General features: G+C 35.2%; 1 protein-coding gene across 1 annotated transcript in view; it reads left to right on the top strand.

The window, feature by feature from the left end:
* Nucleotides 1–324: 324 nt before the first annotated feature.
* Nucleotides 325–20,058, top strand: part of Mettl5 (Methyltransferase like 5) — a 40,229-nt gene continuing 20,495 nt past the window's right edge. Inside the window, exons 1-3 of the mRNA XM_090383044.1 lie at nucleotides 325–360; nucleotides 10,170–10,270; nucleotides 12,190–12,304. Coding sequence (XP_090239170.1) covers nucleotides 10,171–10,270; nucleotides 12,190–12,304 — 215 coding nt within the window. The 5' untranslated portion in view covers nucleotides 325–360; nucleotide 10,170. The remainder of the gene's footprint in view (nucleotides 361–10,169; nucleotides 10,271–12,189; nucleotides 12,305–20,058) is intronic.

The raw sequence follows: 20,058 nt of genomic DNA, 5'->3' as shown, positions 1-20,058 counted from the left end.
ACTAATAAAATTGTATCAAATCCAGATGAAAATTTTAAGGTACTCGTTTATAACACTGATCGCAACCAACCTTCAATTTTTATTATAATTGTAAAGCACAGAACACTCGTCAGAGTCTAGTTGGGATGAACTGGAAATAAGAAACAGCTCAGTTGGCCTTCTTGAATATTCAGCTATTGTTCAAGAGATGGGTGGAGTACAATACCACGAGCATTCTTAAAAAGAAATTTCGCGAAAGAAAAGGAACGGCAAATCAACAAAATTTAAAAATAAAACAAAAAGTTACACGAAATGCAATCACTTGATTCTTCTCGCCCGTACATAACTAGACTATTTCGTGAGCAGGTAAGCGAATACCAGGTAAATTGTTACAAGGTGTAATTTATCTATTTAAATGGAGAATTATGTCTTGAATTTCAAGAGCCTTTTGTTAAAAATTCGGTTAGTCTTTACTTAGAAATGTTAACAGTGGAACAATTACATTTATATCAATGTTACGGTGGGGGAGGGTAAACAATAATTATAATATGTATGTTATATAAGAGAGAGAGAGAGAGAGAGAGTGTGAGAGAAAACGAGAATTTCACATAAAAATAATAGCAATAACTACAGATTTTGTTAGCAATCTTTTTCAAATAATTTCTGTTGCCTATATACAAAGCAGTCGCTAAGCACCAACTCATGAGCAGCGAAATTAAAAATAATAAAATAATAATAATAAATTAATTAAATAAAATCAAAATTTATAAAAAATTACATATTTCAAAAACTTGCTTGAATAAAGAAGCAAATATAACACGAAATTAATAAGTACTGTATATCTAAAAATTAAAACTTTTTATTTCTTTTCGTGGTATATATATATATATATATATATATATATATTATTTTTAGCTACATGGTGCAAGGAAGCCTGAGGCTTATGCTACACCAGCCAAAAAAAAAAAAAAAAAAAAATCCCTGAGTTACCCTGAGAGAGGGTCAAAAGTAGAAGGGAATCACCAAGAAAGGGAATGATGATATCCAGCTCAGGACCTTGGATGTGCCAAGTCCATACTTGCCAGATGTGAGCCCCTGGGGTTATATAAACCATATTCAGCCATTCTTAGGTGATGGACTCCATAAAACTGCAGCCATTATCAACCCACTGCAGGATGGAAGCCTCCTCAACAATTCATGCCGAGGGAAATAGACCATAATCTGCCATGCTGGTCCAGTGCGGGTTGGCAGATTGACCATATTTAGCAGTTACAGGCTTGAACCCTGGTCTACTCAAAGAGTGTGTGCTACTGCACTCCCACTCCATACATGGTGCTGAATCTAGCAGGATGCTAAGCACAAAGTGGGGGACAGTAAGGACAGCTATTCTTAATCCCAATAATGCATAATTTTGCGAGCATAATGATACTATTGAGGCAATGTTGGATGGATTGGATAACTAGTAGCTTTGGGGGGGGATACACAAACTAATAGATTAATGTCACCCTCAGGCAGAGGTGAAAGTGACTGTTGCATGGACTTTATTATGCTTACTAACAGCAGAAACAGGTGAATGTATACTTGCATGTACAGCAACACTAGGATTATATTAAATAAATTTGAAGTATTGGTTAGGTCATCAAATACAGACATGGTGCTACTTAGATTGCAGAATTAGTTCATGGTGAATACAGTGTGTGCAGAAATGACTGGGGAGGAGGAGTTATGCATCTTTGTTAAGATGCATTTAAGAGTCTAAGGCAGTGCACGGAGTTGGTGTGTGTGACCAGTGCAACATTGAGTCAGTTTGGTGTGACATAAGCACTGGAAAAACCAATCTCAAATGCAAACAGCATATGGGTAACAGTATTCCCAGAATAACCTACCAACTGTATGGTACCACAATCATGGTTAGTAGAGAACAAAAGAAGACGTGAGGGTAATTGTGTAGTTACACATTAAGTTCTCGGAGGAATTTTTCCAGCAGGGATAAAGTGGTAATTATTCTTCAGTATAAGGCAATTTAAGACCTCATTTTCAGTACTAGATATAGGTCTAGAAACATCATTTTGGGAAAGGTGCAGAGAAGAGATTAACAGAGGGGGATGAAATGGTATTCTTAACAAGAAAAACTTCAGTTCTGCAAATTGCAGCATCTGGAAACCAGGCACCTCTGGGGAGATCTGTTTGAGGTTTTTAATGGATTTAGTAAGCTAAACACTGATGGCATCCTTAAACTTGCTCATACGACACACATAATGAGGCATACATTTAAATTGAGAAAGAATAGTTGCAGGACAGAAGTATGGAAATTTGCTTTCAGCCAGTGGGTAGTCGATTGTTGGAACAAATTTCCATATGGTTTTGTGGAAGTGGGTAGTTTGAATAAATTTATGAAGGAGTTATTAATTATTTAAGGACATTAGAGGGATGGACAACTGATGTGGGAAGTGTCTTTTTGTTTATTTTTGGCTGATATTGTGTAAGCTTGCTTCATTGCATCATTTACCAATACTTTGAGAGATGGGTACGGAGGGGATTCAAAAAAGATTTGCATTCATCCAGAAGTAGTTTTGATTGAAATATGAAATTTTTTTTTTTTTGTTTGATACCTTGAAATCTCTATAGCAACCACATTAATTTTGGATTCAACCTGACAGTTCATTTTTTGTCTTTGCAGCACTGAGTGAAGTGTCATAATGGGTGAAGTGAAACACAGATCAGTGATTCCGTTCCTCTTTCAGCAAGGGAAAAACACCACCCAGAACAGTCCATGAAGAAATGGTCACTATTTATGAAGAAGACTGCCTAGGTTACAGCATTCTTGTACATTGGTATAAACAATTCAAATGTGGAAGAACCCCAGTGCATGATGAAGAAATCCCAGGATGCCCAGCAACTGCTGTAACAGAAGAGAGTGTTGCAAAAATTGAGGCATTAATCCTGGAAGATTGCTGAATTAGTATCAGAGAACTAGCTACAGAGCTCCAAACTAATATAGGATCTGTGGAGAACATCATCCATTAACAGTTGCATATGAGCATGTCTGCTAGATAGGTTCCCAGACTTCTGACCCCTTACCAGAAGGAAGGAAGGGCACAATGTGCAAATGAAATGTTGTCAGTGTGCCAGGAAAAACTGAAATATTGCCACATCTTGCTTAGTCCTCGACCTTTCACCCAGGGATTTCTTCCTCTTTCCATCCCTGAAATACTTTGCTGCTGATGATGAGGTGATTTCTGCTGCCAAATTTGGACTGAAGTACAGTCAGAGGATTTCTACAAAACTGGCCTGTGCAAGTGTATTGAGGAATAGCAAAAATGTGTCACTTTGTTGATTGACTATGTTGAAAGAGTGTAATGCATGGTGTTGATTTCACCCTTCTATCACAACTACTTCTGGGTGAATACAAACCTTATTTGAATCCCTTCTCCCCACATAATACTAGTAATCAGTCGACCATTTTCATTACAACATCCAATTTTGAAAAAAATCACAGTCGGGTAACCACTAGAGAAATGAATGCAATTGATAGATCATTTCATAGCTGCAGGACTAAATAAACCCTCAGAAGGACCTGTCATCTATTGGCAGCACAATCAAGAAATTGTAAACTCATGGAAATATGAGACCTTGAGGCATAGAGTGAAAGTTTAGTGTGGAGTGTCCTCAACATTTTGTACGTTCATGCATTATAAAAAATGTCATACTGTTTATAGATTCAAAATTCAACTAACTGAGAGCAATTTTATTAAAAATTTGTAGTCATTTGGGAAAATGACTTAAAATTTCACTGTTTGAGAGAAATTTGATTAAAAATTCAATCATCTGCCTTGTTTCTCTGAGAAAGGCCTAATGAACATTATGAAACTTTGAAAACCCTAGGCAAAATGTGTGAACAAGTGAAAGTGCAAATGGATGTTTTAATTTGGATGGCATCACACCTATTAGATTGTAACTTACATATCTAGTGACATAGAGTGCTTGTGGACAAGTTGTAGGTTTGCAGCCAGTCAGCAATGAGCTTGTTATTGCGATTTTTGTTGGTTTTGCAGTTCATCAGCATTTTAGACCATATTTCACCATCATTTATTGTCTGTAGAAGTGGGTATTTGCAGGCTGATTTGTATGGTGCATGGTCTGAAAAAAATTCAGAATAACTCACAGGAAAAACCCAATTTTCTTTGCCTCAGATCAGCTAACTACAGCTCATATTGAAGATTTTGCCCAAGTCTGTGAGGTGGTTTGAACTCAAGCCTCACCAAATGAGTGACAAGTGGCAAAATATTTGTATTGTCATGAAGTATTGGCAATAAGCATGGAGGTTAGAGCTCAGAATGGATTCTGGAACACAGGAATGTCATTCTGATTCATCATACACATTATTATTATTATTAGCATATGGTGCAAGGAAACCTAAGGCTTATGCTGCACCAGCTAAAAAAAAAATTCTGAATTACCCTGAGAGAGAGAGAGAGAGAGAGAGAGAGAGAACAAGAATCAGAAGGGAATCACCAAGAAAGAGAAGAATGATGATATCCAGCTCAGGACCCTGGGTGTGCCAAGCCCATACTCACCAGATGTGAGCCCTTTGCATTGATGTTATATGTGCAAATAGCTGCCTTCTGCTCTAATCCTGAACATTATATTTCATAAAATATTTAATTTTGAGTCTTGATGGAAACCTATGTTCAAAGGTATTTTCATTCAAGAACAGGGTCTTAAGCATCGTCATAATGATACAACTTGATCAGGATTTTGGAATGTGTGCAACTCAGTACTCAGTGAATGCTTTGTTAGACATTTCATTTTTTTCTGCTTTTGTTTGAATGAGACAATTTCAAAATTATAAACATAGTTTGGTTTAAAATCTAAAAACATTATCAGGAATAACAATTATAAGTAATGATTTTTGAAACTAGAAAGTTTCAAAAATCAAAATACAAGTTGCAATTGTCATTTTCTAATGACACAAGTTGCCACTATCCAGTACTATATTCCATTTACACCACTGGCTATTGAGTAAATAAATTAATCATATGCATGGCTGTTTGTTGTGCTGTGAAGCTGTCTGAAAGAATAAAAGTTGTAGCTTCTCTCCCTAGTTATCTTTCTTATACTTATTAACTACAAAGTCTTAATATTTAGTGCCATTTTTGTTTTTTTTTTCTAGTTGTGTACCTTATCAGTTGTAATTGATAGTAAGTGTACCCAAGTAATAAAACTAATACATTTTTTTCCCCCGTTTATATGTAAACAGGAGAGATTGTTTCTATAGGGGTGGGATACACTTAAATAGAAAGGGTGCAAGTATATTTGCTGATGCTATCGAGGCAGAGTTAGATGGGTCGGAAAACTGCTAGCTTGGGGGAATTCACAGATTAACAGTAGCCACGGGCAGAAGTGAAAGTGATTTTTGCACTGCTTCTATCAGAATGAACAGCAGCCTGGAAAGCAAGGTGCTGGGGATTTCAAGGACTGCTGGAAGGCATCATAGAATAAGTAAATACATGGGTTGCGTTAGGGTAACTAAGAATAACAATAGGTGCATGTGTACTTGGAGTATAGTAAATAAATTAGATGAATTTGAGGTGCTGGTGAAGAAATCAAAGGAGAATGATGTTGGGATTTCAGAGACATGGTGTCACACAGAGATAAGGAATGCAGAATTGGAATTTGGGGAGTACAATGTGTACAGAAAAGATAGAAGGGGCAATGACAAGATTTCAGTTATAGTTCCATTAGTTAAGAAACACATAAAGTTGAAGGAAGTGCATCCAGTTGATATGGGTGGACAGTGCGGTATTGAGTCAGTTTTGTGTGACATAAGCACTGGGAAATCCAAGTTGAGAGTAGGAGTGTCTTATAGGCCTAATGACTTTGATGAGTATAATGAACAACTGTACAGGGAAAGAGAGTGGGCCAGTAAATCAGATTGTCTTATAATGAGGGATTTCAACTTCCCAAATATGACTGGAACTTGTCAGTTGGTCACTTGCACACTAGCAAGACTTGTGGATTTATTGAATGATTATTTTCTACAGCAACATGTTCAAGAGGCAACCAGAAGGAGTAATACTCTTGATCTGATTATGAGCAGTGATTCTTCATGCATTAAAAATCTTCAGATAAAGGAACCACTAGGTGGCAGTGATCTCAGTGTACTGATGAGGGATTTACTTAAAGATGTAATTACGATCAGGGGTAAAGGGAAGGGTTTTTACTTTCGTAAAAGTGACTACAGTGGTCTCAGAGATTTTTAAAATTTTATAGAATGGGACCAACCGATGATGTTACCAACAGCAAATTCTAAATGGGAATTCAAGCAAGTTAATCTTGGAAGCTACTAGGCTTTTCACATCAACTAAGAAATACTGTTCAAGGTTTAGGCCTAAATGGATAGCAGATGATCTAATGAGATGCGTGGAAGAGAACAAAAATGCATGGGACACATGTAAATTATCAGGAGACACAAATGCCTGTGGTAGATATAAGAATGTCTGTAATCAAGCAACCAAGTATGTTAGGCAAGCAAAGGCAGATTACGAGAAATCTTTGGCAAACAATGCAAAGAAAAACAGTAGACTTCTTTACTTATATAAACTCTAGAAGGAAGGGGATGAATCAGATTGGTTCATTTGATATCGATGGTTCGACTGTTGACGATTCTGCTCAGGTAGCTGACAAACTGAATGTGCATTTTGCATCTACATTCACACATGAGGAGTTATTCAGGAAGGGGAATGCCAGAAGTTTATCAAATTCTGGCAGGGAGATAAATGATTTTGTAATAACTGAGAGCAAAGGGGAGGAGAAATTGCTGAAGTTAAACATAAGAAAGGCACCTGGAGTGGATGGGATCCAGTTATATTAAAGGAAGTAAGTAAACCCTTAGCCATAATTATGAAAGCTTTCTTGGACTCAGGGGAGGTCCCCATGTGTCCCCAATTCACAAAAGGTAGATCAAAGAGCAACACATGTAATTACACACCTATTAGTCTAACTTCTGTTCCAGGGAAAATAATGGAGTCACTGGTTAAGGAGTCAATGCAGGATCATCTGGACAAGACTGCAGTTATAGTTCAGACACAGCATGTGTTTATTAAGGAGAAGTTTTGATTGGATACCATTATGTGGTCACAAAGGAACTGGATACAAAAAATAATTATGATATCATATACTTGGATTTTAGGAAAGCTTTTGATACAGTGGCACATGCAAGACTACTGTACAAATTGGACTACTGTATCAAACTTGTCAGACAAGTCTTCCCCTTAATAAACCCAGGCTGTGTCTGAACTATAACCGCAGTTTTGTCCAGATGATCCTGCATTGCCTCCTTAACCAGCGACTACATTATTTTCCTTGGAACAGAAGTTAGACTAATAGGTCTGTAATTACTTGTGTTGCTCTTTGATCCCTCTTTGTGAATTGGGGACACATTTGCACATCTCCAGTCCATGGGGACCTCCCCTGAGTCCAAGAAAGCTTTCATAATTATGGCTAAGGGCTTACTTACTTCCTTTAATATAACTGGATAGATCCCATCCACCCAGTCAGATATGAAGTTTTCTGAACAATGCAGACAGGCTGCAAGAGCAGGTCATGGGATTTTGTCAATGATATACAGGAATTTTGCTAGCAGAGAAAAGGAGGTGATTGTCCCTCTATATAAGGCAATGGTCAGGCCACACCTTGAGTACTGCATACAGGTCTGGAGGCCTGATTTTAGGAAGGATGTAGATTTGCTTGAGCATGTACAGAGAAGGGCAACAGGATTGGTGACGGGAATGAAGGGATCTTCTTACCAAGGGTGGCTTAAGTTCTACAAATTTCAGCAGCTTCAGACTAGGCACCTGCGAGGTGATCTGATTGAGGTAATAAGGCCTTGAATGGGTTGGGCACGCTGAATTCTGATGCAAATCATTCAACTTATTCAGATTACGAATCTAAGAGGGCATAAATTAAAATTGAGGAAACACAACTTTAGGATAGATGTGCAGAAATTTGCCTTTAGCCAGCAGGTGGTTAATTGCTGGAACAGACTTCCATCTGTCATTGTGGAAGTTGATACATTAAATAAATTTAAGGAGGAACTGGATAAACATTTAGAGGGTATTTGTTTTTTTTTTTTTTTTTGGCTGATGCTACATAAGCTCATACGCTTGCTTTCTTGCATCACGTGCCACTATTAATATTACTGTTACCCCAGGTGCCTTTCTTATGTTTCTTTCTTTATCTGCAGATTCTTAATGCATGAAGACTCACTGCTGATAATGAGATCAAGAGTATTACTCCTTCTGGTTGCCTCTCGAACATGCTGCTATAGAAAACCACATCCAATAAATCCACAAAAATCTTGCTAGTGTGTCAGTGACCAGCGGACAAGTTCCAGTCTATATCTGGGCAGTTGAAATCCTCCATTATAAGACAATCTGATTTACTGGCCCACTCTCTTTCCCTGTACAGTTGTTCATTGTATTATTTATCAGAGTTATTAGGCCTATAACACTCTCCTCTCAACTTGGATTTCCCAGTGCTTATGTCCCAAAGAAACTGACTCAATACTGCACTGTCCACCCATGTCAACTGGATGCACTTCCTTAGATTTTGTGTTTCTTAACTAACAGCATCACCTCTCCTCCCCTTTTATCCTTTCTGTACACATTGTACTCCCCAAATTCCAATTCTGCATTCCTTATCTCTGTGTAACACCATGTGTCTGATATCCCAACAAAATCAACCTTTGATGTCTTCACCAGCACATCAAATTTATTTTGATAGGCTAGGCACCTGAGAGGTGATCTGATTGAGGTGTATAAGGCCTTGAATGGTGTGAGCAAGCTCAATGCTGATGGAATTAGCATTAGTAGAGGTATATGATGTAAGAAAGCAAGCTTATACTGCATCAGCCAAAAAAAAAAAAAAAAAAAATTCCTTCCCATTTCACCCATCCCTTCGTTCAAAATGTTTGTATAGTTCTGCCTTAAATTTATTTAAGCTGTCCATTTCTACAATGACAGATGGAATTTCGTTCCGGAAATCCATCTTATAAAAGAGGATTCTTCCTCTGGTTCTGATTCCATGCCTGAGGTGGTATAAATTCAAATTGAGGAAAGACAGTTATAGAATAGATGTGCAGAAATTTACCTTTAGCCATTAGGTGGTTGATTGCTGCTAGAAGCTTCCATCTGTCGTTGTGGAAGTTGACAGCTTAAATAAATTCAAGGCTTCAAGACAAACTTTTAGAGTGAATAGATGGGTGAAACAGGAAGGGTTTTTTTTTTGGCCTGATTTTGTATAAGCTTGTTTTCTTCCATATGCCTGTACTAATGCTAATATTAATGATCCTTGAGTGGAAATCCTATCCACAGTTTTGCTGATTACAACACATTCCATTCCATCTTCCTGTTTACAGAACCTTTCTCTGCACAAACAGTTTCAACCTCTTGAATATATACTACCAATTCCTTAAATGCTGATCTCCAGGTAATTCTTCAATGGGGCAAAGTTAATTTCAATCCTAAAGCCCAGTCTTGTCTAATTTCTTGCAAAAAAGATTCTTCTTTTATGCTCATCTTCAACAACACTGAGATATCTAGACAAGATCAAATATTTCTATTAGGGATTACCCTGACTTCTAATCTCTCTTGGCATAAGCACATCACAAATATTGCTTCCTCTGCATTATTTCCTTTTTTGCTTTCGGCATTACTTTTCTTATAAACAGCTACTGATGCTGTACAAATCACAAATCTGCCCTACTATGGAATATTGTTCCCACATCTGCGGTGGTGTCCCCATAACATCTTTCGGGCTTCTAGATTTCATTGAAAAGAGGACAATTAAGTTAACGACCCATCTCTTATAAAGTCTTTCCACTGTCTGTCTCATAGAGATTTTGTTTCTGCTACATGCCTTTTCTATAGATATTTCCATGAGCACTATTTTTCTGATTTGGGGTTTTCATTTAAAAAAAAAAAAAAGTGTGTATGTATATATATATATATATATATCTCTTTTTTTTTTAAACAGACTCGCGTGTGTGTGCGTGCTTACATGCATGCATGTTCCATAGATTCGCTAAGATATTCTCACTGAGATATAATTTTTATTCATATAGTCTTCTGATTTATATACACACATATGTACATTTTTTTTTTTCTCTTTTATTATGTGGTGTACATCAGTATGAAACTCAAGGAACTGGAAAGTATACTTGGAGATGTTGATACATTTGATGAACCAAAGCTTCATCTTGAGCAGTATAGAACTAGTCCACATATTGCAGGTTAGTAATCTTTATATATTTTTTTTTCTTTTGCTATTGTATTTTATGGAAACTGTTTAATATGATCATAATTTATATTAAAAAAAAAAACTTCAGAGAGAGAAATGCTTTAAGTAAAAAGAAAAATTGTGTTGGATACCTAATAGGGCCTAAAATCAACTACTGAAATTAACCCATCTTGAGTGCATGTTTCAGATATTTCACATTGAAATAAAATATGCAAGCTACAAAGTGAGGTAACTTATTTGTGGTTTTTTTTTTTTTTTTTTTGTGAAACATAATTTAATCTTTTAAATTATCAGTGTTAGCAAAAATTTGAGAACTCGGTTGAGGAGAATGAAATGACATATATATATATAGTATCAAATACTAGGAAAATTAATGCAAAAGATTTAATAAACTAAGAATTTGAAATTTACTATAGAACTGCCAGTGTATATACACAATATTTTGTTCGTAGTAGTGAACTACATCAGTATTGTAAAATGTATCGATTTAATTGTATCTCATATTGTGACTACCTTCACAATGAGTTACCATGATATTGCGCTACCTTGAATAAGTAATGCTTCACCAATGGAGAAGACTATTGTTACTTATTCTTGGAGGATACCACCACTCAGATGGCACTGTTTCAAGGCTAATTGGGCTATCCTCGGTGGGTGGGTAGGTACCCCGTTGTTGCAATCATGCCAACCCAGTTTTGAAGTATAATTCCACAATATGGGATATGCCAAATGGTGTACATAGTAATAGTACTAGAAAAATAAACGCACAAGGTGTAATATTAAAGTATGAATTTGAAATTAATTCACTACAGAACTGCCAGTGTATATACACAATATTTTGTTCATAGCAGTGAACTATGAATTAAATCAATGCCTTTTACTCTACTGCAAGTAGAGTAAAAGGCATTGATTTAATTGTATCTCATATTGTGACTACCTTCACAACGAGTTACCATCATATTGCACTACCTCGAATAAGTCGTGAAAGTAGTTACAATATGAGATACAATTAAATCGATGCCTTTTACTCTCCCATTGTAGTTTACTACTGCAAACAAAATATTGTGTATATACGCTGGCAATTCTGTAGTGAATTTCAAATTCATAGTTAATTGCACCTTGTGCATTTATTTTTCTAGTACTATTACCATGTACATCATTTGGCATCTTTTGCAGAATTGGCAGTCTGTACTGTATATGGTAGCAAGGTACTGTATATGGGTAGCATCCTGCTACCCATATACAGTACCTTGCACTTGTTAGTTTAAACTTCAGTTGCCACTTCTTAGTTCATATGCCTAATTTTTCTAGATCTTGTTGCAGTAGCACATCTTGATTACTGTCATTAACCACCCTGCCAACCATTATATTATCTGCAAACTTAATAACTGTTCTCCAAATTTAGTCTTATAACACAAACAATTTAAAATATTTTTCACTAACTTTTTTATTGATGAGAATATTTATTGATAAGGAAGAGTATTACTTGAGAGTGTACTTATAGTTTGAGGAACCGTATCCTAGCATGATAACAAAATCCAAAGTTGAATTCAGAAACTTCACCATATTAATAGTTTTGTGTTAGAACTGTTTAGGGTAGGAATTTTGTTATTTCTTAGTGCAACGTTCCCTTGAACAAATTTTTCATTTGGAAAAGTGTGAATATTTCACTGTTTTGATGTGTTTTCTAATCCAGATTTACTAGTTCTGTTAAATTAATAATTGCTTGCTTGTTTATATTTTTGCTATACCTATTAGATGATTTTGCTATCAGGATTATTTTCCTAAGAGATCCTCTAATTACAGTTTTATTCTAGAAGTATGTTTAGACTGTTTCAGTATAAGCAAATTGAAGTGTACTCAGTGTACAATTTTTATAAGCAATAACAGTTTTTTTTATTTTCATTTTAGCAAGGATGTTATATACCATTCATAGTTGTTATAATCATATTGAAGACCGTTTGATAGCAGATTTAGGTTGTGGTTGTGGTATATTGGCTATAGGAGCTGCTGTTTTAGGTTCTGGGTAAGTACATATAAGGTAGTAATGGCATGGTAAAAACATTAATCTGGAAAAGGAATAGTAAGCAAAAAGTAAATTCTTTTGGATAGACTCTGACATCTTGCTTTTAATTATAAAAGTTTACACATAAATGTTGATAACATTTTAAAATATAATAATTTTAGAATATAATATAATTTGATAACATTTTAGAATTCACGTTGTATCACTATATTTCTGTATGTTTTGTTGTTAGTTGTTTGTCAGATTTCATTAGTCTGCTTAAAACAAATAATAGATATCTAGTTTCCACACTAGTTTTTTTTTATTCACTGCTTAATGTTATCCATTTATAACATTAAGTTTATATATATAAAATATATATAAACTGCTGCTGGCATGCAAGCCATGCCCCATCAAGATGGGGCGTAAATGGTCAGCCTATTTTGTTTTTAGTTGGTTATATGTTGTAGTATGGTTTTCACTGCTGTATGGTGATATTTCACATAATTCGGACTAGGTGCACTCTGGGTGCCACTAAATTTCTTTGAATTGGCATTTCCTAAATTTCTGGTATTAGGTACAGTATGTTTCAGCCTTTTCTAAATTATTTTGGAGCATTCCTTCTACAATATCCTTATCTTTATTCCCCCCCTCCCTTTATTTTATTATGTATTGGTTTAATTTATTATTCACTCTACTGGTTTGCCATGCTGCTGGCATCTGCTTTATTTATTTATATTTTATTATAAGCAGCATGTAGTGGATAATATATTGCAGCCACTAATGCTTGCTATACTAATTTTCTTTCCCTTTTTCTTTCTATTTTTCTGTTCTTTTACTTTACCATATGTTTTTAATTCATTTTACATGTCAGTAGATCAATCGCATTTTCGGTTCAATCGATGTATCGATTTGATAATGCTTGGATTTGTCTAATGATGTTCGAAGTGCAGCGATTCCCTGCCCATTATTGGCCTTGTGGTCCTCCATCGAGATGGGGCATAATGGTCAGTATATTTTATTTTTAGTTGGTCATATGTTGTAATTAGGGCTCACAATACTGGTCAAAATCTTATTATCGGTATTTCCGTATTTTTAATTTATGAAACTGGGATACCGGTATTCCAAAAAAAAAAATTTCTCAATAAATTTTGATGACAATTAGGTGCAATAAAGTAAGGAAAAAAATATACACATTCATACTGCAAAGTTGGTTATGTCTAAGCATCCACCCTACCTGTCCGAATAAAGTGAGCTCTTAAGAAACATAAGCAATCAATAGTGTTATCATTTAAACTGAATCTAATTTTAGTACATATTGAACTAGCAGCAGAAAACTTCCTTTTGGATTATGGGCTGGTTAGTGCTATTGTACTGAGATCATTGTAGACGAGTTGCAGTTTACTCCCTTCCGTATTCCTTCATCTTCAAAAAATCTTATTTCCTTTTTGACTTTTAATGGCACTATATTCATATTAACCAAAGAAAGGGATTAATGTTTGGTGAGGAAACCAAACCTAAGATGTGGGAGTTATTTATTTATTAATTATTTATTATTTTATATCTATTATTTTATATTTATTTATTAATTATTAATTATCTATATCGGTTGCTACACGTGCGCAGCTTTGTTTGTGTATCACGTGTGCCTCCTCATTTTGTAATTGTGCTTTATTCCCTAAAAATGAGTAAAATACTTAAAAGGTGTGAAAAGGAAGCGTCCTGGTGAAGACACTACAGATTAAGAGAGAAATTGGTCAAAAATTCTTACCCGGAAAAATTTGTAGTGGCCTTATACTAGCATTTATGGCCAAAATCACACCAGCCTTCGGCCCACCGGGGTTTCCCCGGTAAGGCTTATGGCCAGTCCGCCTCTGTCGATAGAGAAAAAATATGAAATTGTGAAACGCTTTGAGCAAAATGAAAGACCATGTGATATTGCACATGCTACAGGCCTAAATGAGGCAACGCCGAGAATTACAAAGAATGCAGGGAAAATAAAAACAACTTTCATAGCAGGAACAACTCAAAGTGTAATTAAAATCCATTAGATCCAAGACACAAAGAATTGGAAGAGAGATGGAACGGCTGTCATCTGTTTGGATAGAAAATCAAACAAAAATCAAATTTTTCTTACGATAGAAGCAAAAGCATTAGCAATATTTTATTACAATAATTTGTTTTTGGTAATGTTTTGGTTGCAAATGTGTGTTCAATCTTGGGTGGTCGGCACCTAACCCTATTTTTCCTTTGCCTATTTAATTTATTTTAATTTAATTTGCCTATTTTTGCCTATTTAATTTAATTTATCATGCACGATTTTTTGCATTGTTCTAGGAACACAACTATCGTGCTATACGAGGACTGACTGTATATATATATATTGCATGTGTGCTGTCAGTTTCTCATGAGTAACAACACAAACATTATAAAACAAAAGTCATTTATCATACAAAACTACTTACAAGTATATACATTTGGTATTCGTTTACATTTAATCTATTCATTTTTCCCATTTAATCTGTTAATACATGTTATCATTTCCATAAAATTTCTCTCAATTAACAATATCAACTCTCTCTACAGCTGCAAACACTAAACTAATTCAATCTTAATCACTTCCTCATATTTCTCTTAATCAGCAATATCAGTTCTCTTCACAACAGCAATCCATAAGCTGACTTAATACTAACAATTCCATCTGTCTCTCTCTCTTAATTTAGCATTATCTATTTTCTTTATGACTTCAACCAATAAACCAACCCAATACTAAACATTTCTTGTAATTTCTTCAACTTCATCCTTGCTTTAAAATAATTACACTTTTTTATCTAAGCACCCTTTCCAACACAGTTCAGAGGACTTACCTTCCTTCTCTTTCATGGTGGGATTCCTTCCATGGAGTGCAATGAAGTCTTTCTTCTTAGTTGAACTCTGCTGTATAGCTCTTCCAGTACTGTCTTATTTCAGGAACAGTTCTCTGTTAATACTGAAGGAAATTACCACAGCAGTAGTAGAAGCCAGGGCACCATCTGACTGTCTTGTTACCCTGTTTCCGGATTTTTGGCACGAGAACCTTATTTATTTCCTTTTCATTTACATATTTCTGCCTATTTAATTTAAACCTGACCCAATCACTGTGTTATTCTTTAAACTCACTCTTCTTCCTTTGGTGGGAAAAGCAGAATGGAAAAACTGTTTTTCCTATACAACGATTCTTTCATCTTTTACCTCTAGATCACCTGCTGACAATAGCTTTGAACTGCTCCATAGCGATGCTCTTTCCCAAAATGCACTAAGTGTTGCATCTTCAAGTAGCGGTGTAATAGAGGGATTAAACTGTTGTTCGGAAACTTTTAATTTTAACCCTTCCGCACCTGTCATGCCACTGTTTACCATATTCCTCAAGTGCCCTACCACCAGGTCTACTTCCACTAACGGAAATATTTCCATAATGATGTTTTCGTTATTCCTTAAATGCTTTACTTCCACACACTATACTTACAAAGAGAAATATATTTGTAATATTTTATGTCTTAGTTTCATGACATTTTCAGGTTTCTGTTGCATTTGTATTGTGTATAACAATCCCTCTGTTACAAATTCTGTAATATTAATGATTTATTGTTGTCGATTTTATAACATTTATGTGAATCAGTCATTAACAATTATATTTTTTTTAAATTAGTACCAAAAAACTGATATTTTTGTATCAATATTGGTATTTCAAATCCTGCAAAAAATGACTGGGATCCCAGAATCTCGATATTGTAAGACGCCTCCGTAGCCAGATGGGAAGAAGCAGCAGCAGCAGCAGCAGTGCGTAGCACACGCTTCTTGATTAGACCGGGGTTTGAGCCCGTCACCACCAAATACGGAAGATGCGGAAAGGTCAGGGAATGACCACCGCATATCCCGGAGCAATATGGCCCTAGTTGCTAATGCTCCTAAAAACCAAATAACAACAACAACAACTTGGTATTGTAAGCCATAGTTGTAATATGGTTTTCACTGCCGTGTAGTGATATTTCACATAATTTGGACCAGGTGCAGTCTGGACGCCACTAAATTTCTTTGAATTGGCATTACCCACCTTTTCTAAATTGTTTTGGAGTGTTCTTTCTACGATATCCTTATCTTCATTCCCCCCCCCCCTTTATTTTATTATGTATGGGTTTAATATATGATTCACTCTACTGGTTTGCCATGCTGCTGGCATCTGCTTTATTTATTTATATTTTATTATAAGCAGCATGTAGTGGATAATGCATTGCTATACTAATTTTCTTTCTATTTTTCTGTTCTTTTACCTTACCATATATTTTTAATTTATATATATAGAGGCAACCCCCATATAACATGGTACTTCTACAACATGGTTTCGCTCTAACACGAATGATAAATTGCAGCAATCCTCGCACAACACAGTACTGTTGTAACATGGTTAGAGAATTGTGGGAAATCTTGCATAACATGGTTTTTTTGAGCTTTTGTGCTTGGAAAACCCTGCTACATATTATCTTAGATACAATTAAACGTTTCCATTCCTTTTTGTGAATCCCTGCTGTTGACTCGCTAGTTGTTATCACTTTGTGATATTTTTCTAAAGCACATTTCTGGAAGTCACTTCCATAAAACAATTTGCACTTTTTTTTATTGGGCTTTTCTGTTAGTGTAATCTAATTAAGTTTGAATAGCAAAGCTTAATAAAAGTACTCACCTTAGATAATCTGCAGTTGTTACACGAGGTAGGATGGATGAATAATTTTGGGGTTTAAGAGGTTTTGAATAATTTAGAGTTTAAATGAGTTAATTAGTAAGGATACGAAATTAAAAATTAAAAACAGAATTAAAATATGCTCAAGGAAGTAGACATGCACAACTCTGTCCCTGGTTGTCATTGAAGAATTAACTGATTAAAAACTCTAAAATGTATGAAACCGGTGAAGCCAAAAGTCATAACGACTGACTTTCGTTTTTAACGTCTTCAGTTGGCAATACTAAGTGGGAAGAGAATGCGTGTTTTAAAGAACTTCTGTGTTCCTATGATGCTCTTTGTGACATGCGGGAATCTTAGATGCGTGAGATTCCAGACCGGGGAAAGGTTGGAGGGTAGTTTCGCATTTATGACATTTAATTTGGTGTGATGGCAGAACCATTCTATAATAAGGGCTTCGTATTGAAAAATTTTGTAACTAGATTTTAATTTTATGATGGTAATGGCAGAATCAACTAAAGGGTTGTGGGAAAGTATGTGTAGTGTAAGCTCGGTACTGGATTGCCCTGTTCTGAAACTGTTGTAATGGTAATAAGCCCGTGTGTTAGAGATTTTTGTGGAACCGTTTGGTGCCTGTTTTGTATATTGTGAGGTTAAGGAATATACAAAACAGGCACCAAACTGGGAACCAAGATTTTTAGGAAAAATACACACACAGGTAAATATCTACACTTTGAATCACACCACCTACTTAGTACAAAAAAAGCTGTTCTTTATAACCAAATTCACAACACTATTAGATACAGCTCTTCACAAGGTGACTTATCTGTTGAACTACAATATCTTACAAAAAAGTTCATGTCCAGGAAATATCCGTTCCAATTAATCCAACACATAATTTCCGTCACCAAAAATAACACCAATAATTTACCCAAACACAACACAAAAGGGAGCACGCACATCATTCTCCCTTATCACAGTAGTCTTGCCAGACAATTCCGTCAAGTGTTCGCAGGCACTGACATTACACTTATATTTTCCTCATATAACAAACTTGGGTCACTATTTAATACATACAAAGAAACATATAAATACCCAATAAATGACATGAATAATATTGTATATTTAATCAAATGTCAGCAAAATTGCAATGCTTGCTACATCGGAAGTACCACTACCAAGTACGGTTCCACAAAAACCTCCAACACAAAGGCTTATTACCATTACAACAGTTTCAGAACAGGGCAATCCAGTACCGAGCTTACACTACACGTACATTCCCACAACCACACCCCTTTTGTTGATTCTGCCATTACCACCATAAAATTAAAATCTAGTTACAAAATTTTTCAATACAAAGCCCTTATTATAGAATGGTTCCGCCATCACACCAAATTAAATGTCATAAATGCGAAACTACCCTCCAACCTTTCCCCGGTCTGGAATCTCACGCACCTAAGATTCCCGCATGTCACAAAGAGCATCACGGGGAACATAGAAGTTCTTTAAAACATGCGTTCTCTTCTCACTTTAGTATTGCCAACTGAAGACGTTAAAAAACGAAAGTCAGTTGTTATGACTTTTGGCTTCACCAGTTTCATATATTTTAGAGTTTTTAATTAATTCTTCAATGACAACCAGGGACGGAGTTGTGCACTTCTACTTCCTTGAGCATATTTTAATTCCGTATCCTTACTAATTAACTCATTTAAACTCTAAATTATTCAAAACCTCTTAAACCCCAAAATTATTTATCCATCCTACCTCGTGTAACAACTGCAGATTATCTAAGGTGAGTACCGTTTATTAAGCTTTGCTATTTGAACTTGAATCATTTGAACTTGAATCCAATCATATCAGTACTTTAAGAAATCCTATAACTTATCTAATTGTAATCTAATTATTAAACGGGTAGTAAACTCTATCTTCTTGCATTTGCGATAGTACTGATAGCTGGAATTCTGTAGGTTTTCACATTATTATTATAGTGAAATGGGTTTCCCCTTCCATGAAATATTCAATCATATAAAAAACATAAATAAATTTTCAGAAACTCATTACTCTGTATCTAACTTTCCTGTATAGTGTTTGTTGCAACTTGTGAGAGCCGTGTTCTTTGTTATTAATTGCTTATCCTTTTTACTGTTTTAAATTTTAAAACCAAAAAAAAAAAAAATTATCGGTGAACAGAAATATCAATTAATTTAAATTTAAATGAAGCAACAATGCTGACCATAAATAAAAATTAACAGAAAATTAGAACTGCTGTTGCTGCAGGATCTTTCATTTCCTGCAAATATGACAATTCGTCTCCAAGTGCCAGTAATTGAGAAAATGGAAAAAGCATTCAGTATTTGGATTGACGATAGCAGTAAAAAAAAATGGACTCCATTAGATAGCAGTGTAATTAAGCAAAAGGGCACTAAAAATGTATAACCATTTAAAAGAAAATGGAAAACCTGTTAACTCGGAGTTTGTTTGAGCCATTTAAAAACCATTTCTCGTTATGTAACATAAGAATTCAAGGGAAAAGTGCATTGGCTGATAATGAAGCTGCCAAGAAGAATGCAGAGGAATTTAAAAAAATTATTTAAGAGCACGGATGCACACCACATCAAGTTTTCAGTGCTGATGAGACAGGTCTTTGGTGGAAAAAAAATGGCCAACAGAATGTTTATTTCAAAAAAAGAGACAACTGCACCAGGTTTTAAGGTTTTAAGGCATGAAAAGATCATGTAATGTTACTTAAGTGCAGTAACACATCAGGAGATTGCATGATAAAACCTATGGTGGTTTATAGATCCATCCTCGTGTAATGAAAGGTGTAAATAAAAATGTGTTACCAGTATATTGAAAGCAAATAAAAAAAACTTGGGTAACTATCAATTTGTTTAAAGAATGGCTTTTAAATTGTTTTGTGCCAGCTGTGGAAAAGTAAAGCAGAAAAAAAATCTATATTTCCAAGTTTTATTACTATACGCGCTAGGCCATCCAAAAGGTTTAAGTCATCGAAACATTGAAGTAATGTTCCTATACCACCTAATACAACTTCTTTAAT

Source organism: Mastigoproctus giganteus, chromosome 10 (assembly GCF_048544385.1).
Source record: "Mastigoproctus giganteus isolate SK-2022 chromosome 10, ASM4854438v1, whole genome shotgun sequence".
Taxonomy (NCBI): domain Eukaryota; kingdom Metazoa; phylum Arthropoda; class Arachnida; order Uropygi; family Thelyphonidae; genus Mastigoproctus; species Mastigoproctus giganteus.
Note: the sequence above shows the minus strand (reverse complement) of the source record. Positions and strands in the feature narration are given on the sequence as shown.